This window comes from Equus caballus, chromosome 22 (genome assembly GCF_041296265.1).
Source record: "Equus caballus isolate H_3958 breed thoroughbred chromosome 22, TB-T2T, whole genome shotgun sequence".
NCBI lineage: Eukaryota > Metazoa > Chordata > Mammalia > Perissodactyla > Equidae > Equus > Equus caballus.
The window spans coordinates 43,928,402-43,937,974 of record NC_091705.1 but is presented as its reverse complement, the minus strand read 5'-3'; the positions used below and the strand labels follow the sequence as shown (position 1 = coordinate 43,937,974).

At 46.0% G+C, this 9,573-nt stretch overlaps 1 protein-coding gene across 1 annotated transcript; it reads left to right on the top strand.

Annotated features, from left to right (window-relative positions):
* The first annotated feature begins 357 nt into the window (after positions 1-357).
* Positions 358-8,760, top strand: CBLN4 (cerebellin 4 precursor). Its single transcript, XM_001489076.5, has 3 exons — positions 358-2,295; positions 5,286-5,402; positions 6,484-8,760. The coding sequence occupies exons 1-3, from the start codon at positions 2,005-2,007 to the stop codon at positions 6,679-6,681; spliced, it is 606 nt and encodes a 201-aa protein (XP_001489126.1). The 5' UTR covers positions 358-2,004; the 3' UTR covers positions 6,682-8,760.
* Positions 8,761-9,573: the final 813 nt, after the last annotated feature.

Here is a 9,573-nt window from a genome sequence, read left to right as displayed (position 1 = left end):
TTATGGGGACAAGATTGGAGATGCAGGCCTGGCTTCTGTCGTGGAGGGGCTTGAATCCATGCTAATGAGGATGTCCTTCATTCAGGAAGGACTAGGGAGCTGTCCATCTGGGGGACATTGCTCGACAAACATCCCATCAATTAATAATTAGTCAATACATTTCCAGGCGCTCCGAATGACTGATGGGAATGCTGTTGGCAGCTGGAAGTCTGAAATGAAGTTGGAAAGGGAGGGACATGTCCCCAAAACATCACAGAACTGGAGGGCTGAGCGACCTTAGTTAGCAGGGTCCCGCCTTCTCAGGAGGGTAAGTGCCTTGGCCAAGTTTAGGTAGCCGACCACAGAGACAAGCCCTTTGCTCCCAGTGGTGGCTGCAGAAGAGGAAGATTCATCTTGCCAATCAGAGGCCAAGATGGCAGTGGGGTGGCACAGAGGGGAGGGCAGCACACCACGGGAGAAAAGGTGCTGTATCCTCAGGATGGGGGTTGACTTTTTTTAGGGGTTCGGTTTCGGAGGACTTCTTCTTGCTGAGTGAACTCTCTCTCACTCTTTTTCTGGCCTTGCCTAGGGTGGATTCGCGGTGTGGGTGGCAAGGCGCGGCCCCGTGGCTTCTAAGGCTCATCTTCCTGGAGCGGAAAGCGTAAGGCACCTCCTCCCAGCGGCCCCCGTCGGCTTTGGTCCTCCCCGAGGCTTCCCAGAGCTCGCCAAGCCCCAGGGCTCTGTGGGGCAGGCTCTGGGCCCGGCGCGGTCAGGACGCCAGCCGGTCGTCCCCAGGTCCCGGGCAGCGCGCCACGCGGGGCCGCAGCCGCCCATCTAGCTCCGCAGCCGGGGCTGGCAGCAACGCGCTCCGCTGGGAGGGCGCTCGGCGGCGGAGTCCCGCGCTGGGGAGGGGCGAGGAGAGCCGCAGCCCCCTCCGCCGGCCCAGACCGAGCAGCAGGCGAGCAGGCGCGGGGCTGGGGCAAGCGGAGGGCTGTGGGCGCCTCTCTCTGGGCACACATTCTCCGCACCGCGCTCCCCTGGGCTGAGTGGCCTCGGACCTTGGCAGCCAGCAGCGCCGTGCGCCCCTCTTGCTCCGGGGTGCGTTAAACGCCAGGCGGGAGCTGCCCAGCTGGGGTCACCGGACTCTTTCTCCCCCTTTTCGGGGAGCCCGCAGGTTGAGCTAGAAGCCAACCCGGCCGGAAGCTGCGCTCCTATAAATAGCGCGCGTGTGCCCGCCTCGCGCTCTCCCGGCTGCGCGAGGACAGAGAAAGTTGTGCGCAGGGACTCCTGGCGTGCGGCAGAGGCAGGAGAGGACCCCGCCGGCCGAGCCGCCCTGCGCCCTGGAACTGATCCCGTGAATTTGTGCTTTCCGTGCTGGGGACTCTGCTAGCCGCTGCCTACCTGCCGACGTCCGAGAGACACCAAGCTTTGGGGAATTTTTGACCAAGCGAAAGCGGGAGTCGCTAGAGTCCTGGCCATGAACACAGCCTCGCGTTCTTCTCAGTCTGGGAAACACCTTCTGCCTCTGTAATTCAACCCTGCCGCAAGCCAGACGCGTACTGGACCGACATCGGCAACGCTCGGCGCTCACCAGCCCCTGGCTTCTCTGAGTCCCCTTGGTTTTCCTGCTCCGTGGTTCACCTGGGAGTGCTTGGGTTTGGAGAGAGAATTTATCATTTTCCTCTTCGAGGTGTGAATGTGAGGGTTTGGTGACTTTTAGATGTCTAGGAGTAAGGGTGGGTGCAGGGGCCCCAGACAGAGCTGATTCTTGGGCGGAGGAGGGTGGGGTAGGGGGTTCTGCATGAGCTCCTTAAAGGACAAAGGTAGCAGAGCCAGCGAGAGAGCGCTAGAGGAGACTTTGACTTCAAACCACAGAATTGGTGGAAGTGTGCGCGCCGCCGCCGCCGTTCCTGCAGCGCTGTCGGTCTAGCCACTGGCATCTTCCCGACCTCCGGGGTCCCGGGGTAGGAGGCGACGCGGGCGAGCGGAAGCGCCAGCCGGCTGCGGCTGCCCACGCGGCTCACCATGGGCTCAGGGCGCCGGGCGCTGTCCGTGGTGCCGGCCGTGTTGCTGGCCCTCACTCTGCCGGGGCTGCCCGTCTGGGCGCAGAACGACACGGAGCCCATCGTGCTGGAGGGCAAGTGTCTGGTGGTGTGCGACTCGAACCCCGCCACGGACTCCAAGGGCTCCTCTTCCTCCCCTCTGGGGATCTCGGTCCGGGCGGCCAACTCCAAGGTCGCCTTCTCGGCGGTGCGGAGCACCAACCACGAGCCGTCTGAGATGAGCAACAAGACGCGCATCATTTACTTTGATCAGGTCAGACCCCAGGGATGCGGGACCCCGGGGGTTGGGGGTGGGGGCGATCTCCAGGCAGCTCAGACTGGGGCTGCCTTAAGCTGGTCTGATTGCGATGTCGGAAATCATTTCAACACTCGCCTCCCCAAATATGTCTGGGTCTGCAACTTCTAATGTCTCTCCCACCACCATCCCGCCCCCTTGCCCTCCTGGCCTCGGAAAGAGGCTGCTGGGGGCGGTGGGAGAGAGGCTGGGAGTGCAGAGCCGGGTAGCAAGAGCTCAGGACAAGTTTAACAGCAACAGGTCCGCAGGAGCTGGCGGGAATCTGGTGCCTGGACCTCGCAATCTTTTGGCCAGAGCTTGGTCCCCAGGCTCAGACGCCTCTGCAGATGCCGCCGAGGCCATTCCCGCGGTACTCTCGCGGATGCTGGATAAATGATTTGTGTCTCCCGGGTGGAGAAGCTTCTCCCCAAAGAGAGCTCCGGGGATCCACACACACTTCATAGGTCTCGCAGGTGGCCAGAGAGGGTGGGCAGCCGTGGCTGGGGTCAGACCTCTCCCACCTTTCTACTGCCAGTGTCTCCATACACGTTGCAGGCGCCACTGCAGCCGACAGACCTTCTCCGGTACTTGGAGAAAAGTTGCAGAGGTGGAGAGAGAAAGAAATTGGACAACTGCGCTGAGCTCCCGTAGGGCTCTCCCTTCCCCTGCTCCTCTCCTTTCAGAGAACTGCAAATTACTGAGGAAAGACAGACTTTTCGGTTGAGGGTAGGGGATGGGAGAGGAACTGATGAAATCTGTGGCTTCTTTTTAGCCACCTGGAGCTCTGGGGTTTGGCTAATAAGAAACCCCAGGATATCAACTTAGCTTTAACAAGGAGTCTTAAAACTGAAAACTGACTCTGGGGTTTTAATTCAACCCTAGCAGGACCTGAAATCTTAATTGCAAAGTCACAGGTGTAGTTCACAGTTGTATGCAAAGCCACCTGTGTAGGAGCACAGGTTAAATGGTACTGCAGGATATGCCAGCGAAGGGATGAGGTGACATTTCTATTCTTTACTTAATTGTCCCTAAGTAATGCACTCTCCAGCTGGCCAAAGACAGAGAATGCCTCTCTGAAGCTTACTATCAGACAGCTGTAATTTTTAAAGACTTAAGCAGCCCCTTTGGGGTTTTGGTGCAGTATTTTCCATCTTGATGGAAATAAAGTCTAGCACCACCCCTGGTTTGTATTTCAATGCATTAGTTAGATGTTGGAATACTGTGGACACTGCACTATCTTCTGTACAGTACATCCTTTTCAATGACCTTTCTGTCAATTAGAAGAAGAGAAAGGTTTGTTCTTCTGTTCGGGGAGCCATGCATCTTAGAGACAACAAGACACATTTAGTTATAAATCTCAATGCGCCTGGATGCTCTAATTACAATGTAGAGTCAACATCAGCCTTATGTGTAGTCAACACTAATCAGGCATTTCCATTACGGCTAATGAATTATGCTACTTGTATCTGATTCAGGAAGTCCCTGCTAAGTACCTCAAATTATTTTAACTGTGCTTGAAAAAGATCTTTGTAAAGCCTCTTCTGGGGATTATTGCATAGTTGGTGACTTGCTGAAAAGTCATCAATCCTCAAGAGAAAGGAATCAATGCTTATTTGGAAGAAGGTAAAATCTCAGAATAAAACTATACATATACATGTATTTTAAGTCAGGGGTTGAGCCTGGAGCATCTTCCTGACCGTCACCATATCCTGGTGCATTGTTCAGAGGTAACAGTATGTCTTTAGCAAATTATGCAAAAAAAATCTTGAAAATGTATTAATATTGGCAAGAAGGCAATGTTTAAAAGAGATAGTAGCAGATTGCCATGGATATAGGGGAAATGCATCTTTATAGGACATCTCATTTTTTTGAATAACACTTATAGATTTATTTCTTGGAGAGAAATGGAAACAACCCTAGTTATTTTACAAGTGCACCCCCCCCCATACATTCTCTCTTTCTCAAAGGAAGGGACTTACCTATGTGACATTTACAAATTTAGTTTAAGAGGTCACGTATTGAAATCCAGAGTTAATTTCATAACCAGTAGAACCAGGCTGAACATCCTGGAATACAAAATATATTGTTGCTTTCTTGGAACGCAATGCCTTATTTCACTTTTTATTTTTGACCCTTGAACTTTAAATAAAGAGCAAGTGATTGATAAGTATCTACTGGATAACACTGGGAGGATCAGGAGAAGGCCACCAATTTCACAGTCTGTCCTTATTCATGCTCTGCTGTTTGGCAGCCTGCAAAGGCTGAGTCATTGCCAAAATATTATAATTAAGGCCTAGATGGCGTAAAAATGAAAAAAAAAAAAATGGCCATGGATCTTAGGAGAGGTCTGGTGGAGGCTCAGAGGAGGGCCGGGCATTCAGATCGCTCTGTGCACCAACTGTTCAGTGTCGTGGATTATGTCACACGGTGGCGGGAGTGCCCAGGCCTCTGTGTGATGTGTCCAGGAATGACTGCAGAGAGCCCATGGATGTCATTGGCTGGCTTGGAAACGTCACCTCTGGACATTGTGAAGACTTGCAGAGGGTGGGGATGTAAATACATGGCAGATGCCTTTTATCTGACTATCAAGGTAAAGCTAATGCTTATAAGCCCTCACGTTACCTAGATGTTTCCTGAGCCATCAGGCCTTGCTGGAAATTGAGGCATGAATGCAAAGCAGTTACTGAATTTTTTCCTATACCATTTAAAAGACAGAAGAACCTTCCAGTATATAAATCCATTTACCAAGTCACTAAAGAGGAAAGGAACATAACTCAATATTTTATTCTCTATGGTTTCTTAAGCTAGTTAGTGAGAAAGAAAGAAAGAAAGAAAGGAGGGAAGGGAGGGAAGGAGGGAAGGAAGGAAAGAGAAGGGAGGAAGGAAGGAAGAATAGAAAGAAGGAAACATTTCACTTACTGAAGAAAATATTGTAATAATTTACTGTTATTTATTATTTTTATTTGTAGATCCTAGTAAACGTGGGTAATTTTTTCACGCTGGAGTCTGTCTTTGTAGCACCAAGAAAAGGAATTTACAGTTTCAGTTTTCATGTCATTAAAGTCTACCAGAGCCAGACAATCCAGGTATGTGTTTGACCTGTTCCCTCTCTGCCCCCGAACAACAGTGTTCATTGGTAGTGGGTTATGTATTTAAGTATTTATCCAAAGATGTGTTTTCACTGTAAAAATAAACGTCTTTATAGTTTCTTTTTAAAATACTTAATTTCCAATTTTCTTTTTTATAACATCCATTAAGATTAAGATGCACACATTATATGCATCCAACAAGAAGCATATAGAAAAATAAGCAATTGAACTTATTATCTTGATAACAGCCAACCATTTAAAAAACACGGCTTAGTAAAAACTCAGGGACACAAATCTCTCTATAAGATGTTGATTTCATTTAATGCACGTGAAAAAATTATTTGAACTTGTGAGGAAAAACTTGTAAGACTATCAGACCTTTACAAGTGCATACTAAACAGATGAAACAAATTTGCTTTATTGTTAAAAATTATGAGATACTGCTAATCATTAAGAAGAAATTTGTAAAGGAGCAATTATTCAACGTACTTTTTTTTAAAAAAGCATACGATATGCTAATGCTTTAAATAGTTTATCCTCAGTCATTCTGATGCTAGCAAATTCTTGACAATTGCAATTCCGTAGTTAACAATATCTTTTGTATTGTGCTTTCCAAGGTAGTGGGCTTGACCTTACGCTGAAAGGCAGCAGTGGGGCTAGTTCCTGTAATATTCAAATATGCCAACAAGCAATAGCACCAATACATGTCTGTGGGATTCTAGGAGAATTTTTTTATCTTATGCTCGATGTTTGTGCTGTATACTATGTCCGTGTGAATGACAGATTACACACTCATCTACCACTGTGACATATCCTAGTGAATCGATAAATCGATCAGCCTCAGATTTAGTTTATTCAGTATTATTTTTAAGATAAAAGGGATAAATATCTAGTAAACAGATTTACTACCATGGAAAAGCTTTCAGTCTAGCCATACAATTGGCTGATTTGAAAGGAAGGGGCTATATTTACTGAACAGCAGATATTTTAGCAGGTTGTTCATCTTAGACATTATTCATTATCCCTGGTAGATGTTTTGACTTTAAAGAGAACTTTTCAGTGGTTTTCTTTCTTGTAGGTTAACCTGATGTTAAACGGAAAACCGGTAATATCTGCCTTCGCTGGGGACAAAGACGTTACTCGTGAAGCTGCCACTAATGGCGTCCTACTCTACCTAGATAAAGAGGATAAGGTTTACCTAAAACTGGAGAAAGGTAACTTGGTCGGAGGCTGGCAGTATTCCACGTTCTCTGGCTTTCTGGTGTTCCCCCTATAGAATTTCATTTCTCCAAGATGTTTATCCAGGTGAGGGGCGGCCCACCCCTGAGTTATTGGAAGATCATTTCCTCATCATCGGATTGGTGTCTTTTATTGGTTTCTCATGGGTGAATATGGATTCTCTTTAAGGATTCTAGGCCTGTCCGAACCAATACAGCGTTTCACAGATTATTTTTGTGCGTGTGTGTGTTTTAGTATATTTGGATCGGGGCCCACAGCAGACACCACCTATCTATGCTTAAATCTAACAGTTCAAAGCTGTCTGCGAGGTTCATTCTGAATTTAACTTCCTGGAATTACTGAATTCGTTGCAGATGTGGAATTTTATTTATTTTTAAGAGACTGGAAACTGGTCTGAGAATTAGAACACTCGAAAGTTCTGGCTTCAATCAACGGTCGGTGTGACACTGCCAAAGAACTGTGTGCTGTGTTGACATCTTGGTTACATTTGTTTTTACTCCTTTGGAATTAGTTTGTTTCGTTCTCTTAGGGTAACCGGGGACTGTTTTTCAGTGACTGGCTTTGTGTCTTCTTTACAAATAGGGTAATGAATGGCTTGCCTGCAAATTTACCCCGACTACGAGATCACCAACATGACTTCCCTTGAAAACAAAAACAGAATGCTTCATAGTTGTATTTTAATTATATATGTGAAAGAGTCATATTTTCCAAATTATATTTTCTAATAGGAAGAATAGATCATAAATCTGACAAAGAAAAAGTTGCTTATCTGAGTTCTAAGTGCTCAATCCCCAAACCTCGGCGAAACAGCTCCCCTCCGCGGGAAATCTCCTACTTTATTGCTCAACTTTAATTTCCATGATTGATAATAACCACTTTATTAAAAACCTGGGGGATTTTCGTTTTCCTTAGACATGACTACTTTATTAACTGGAGATGGGATGCCCTTGTTTTTAATTATACCTAGTTTTCAAACCTTCTGTTGTGTTTGAAGTATCATCTGGTTTTGCCTTAACTCCTTAAATTGTATATATTTATCTGTTTAGCTCATATTAAATCCAAGTATCTCATATCTGAACTTAGTGCAATATCTTCTTTTGTCTTTTGTACAGGTCATATGAATTCAGAAAATTATTTATGTCTCTGTTATAGAATAAAGGCTCATATATGTTAGTTGGATTGTTTTGTCCTTTTGGTTTTGGAAATACGTCTTCTACATGATTTATTTCCTCTCTCTCAGCAATCCATCCTTCCTGTGTTCCTTCCTTCCTTCCTTTATCCTGGAGTTTAAGAGAAGCTTTCTGAATTTTCAGGGAATGCCCTCTGAATTGGTATAGGAAATCTTTACTGTGTTTAATCTGTCCAAATCCAGGAGTTTTGAGCTTGCCAAAAGAGAATCGATGAACTGAAGTAAACTCTTCTTTCAGAAGGACTTATTGTTAGGAAGTTAAGTTAAAAGAGATCCCCTAAAATATCCTGAGGATGCTCAGTGAGTGAATGAGTGGTGGTGAGCATAAAGACCATTATTTTCAAGCTGAAGACTTTGGGAAAAAGTTCTGCCCTTTTCTCAACACTAAAAGACAAACAGGATTGCAGGCTTCTTTTTAGGAGGAACTGTTATTACAGATGTCTCATCTGGCGATTTGGCTCAATTTCCTGCTCTGTAGTCGATTAAAACAATTTTGAGGGGACCCCTTGTATAGCCAGTGGCAGCAAGGAAGGTGTTACAGGATTCTGTGGGAGGTAACATGCAGGCAGGTCTTCAGCATAATTGTGATTAATCGCCAAGTCAAAACAGTCATTCATCACTGGAAGTCTTCCCTCCTTCCCCAAGAAGAATTATCTAGAGATGTTGGCAGTGGATCCTCAATGTTTTGCTTGGCAAGTTATCCCCCAGCTGGCTTTCAGTCAAACATCTTTCCTCCTTTGTAATTGTGTAATGTGAAAAACAATACTGCACAGGGGACTTTCATCTAAATATGAGTGGCATCCTCTGCAAATGTACCTGCTCTTATGTAACCTTTTCCATAGTTCTCTGTATTCAGAGTTTGTGTCTATACATTGCAACAGAGTGAATCATACTTGAATAAATATAGTGTTAGTCATTGTTTTGGAAGAATGGCTCAAGAGTATTGGAATTACCAAGAGACACCTATGATGGGACAGAGCAAGTTTGGTGCTTAACAAAATAGCCCAAGGTAGAAGAGTCTTTTATAAACATGCTTGTGGTCATCCTTTGGGATTTGTGCTTATTTTTCTCGATTTTTCTAAACATAAAAGAACATTGGCAAAGGGCTTGACTTTAATTCCTAAGCTCCAGTGTTTATATATTGGAATTCAAAACCTTCAAGAGAAAATCTATGTGAAAAGGCACAGAAGCTGTGGCTCTGGGATGTGAGAGGGGCCCTGCAACAGGGAAGGGGCCCCAGTGCAGAGATGAGCTATCTGATTAATGAGGTCGGAATGAAAGCCTTGGGTACTTATTCCAAACTGGTTCTAGGAAGTATGAGCTACCCAGAACATGGTGGCTGGAAAGATAAGATTGAATTGAGGGAACAAAAGCTACAAGGGACAGAATGGTTGAGCCAGAGGAGCATGGATTTTGGACAAAGAATGGAATTCTACAACCTTCTCTTCCCAGCTCTGTGACCTTGGGCAGGTTTCTTCACCTCTCTGAGCTTCCGTTATTTCATTTCTAAACAAGAAATACTTGGTTGTGAGGATTAAATAAGATATGTGAAGTACCTGGTACACAGGAAGGAAGCTCAACTAAGGGCTTACCTTTATTACTAAAATGTAAAATCCTAATGTAGGCGAAGAAGTAAGATGGAAGGATGTTGAGATTGGTGTGACAAAGGGAAGAACATTTGAGTTTGAGTGGGACACTCAAGAGTTGAAGAGCAGGAGGCAGTGGTGTCAGAAGTATTTC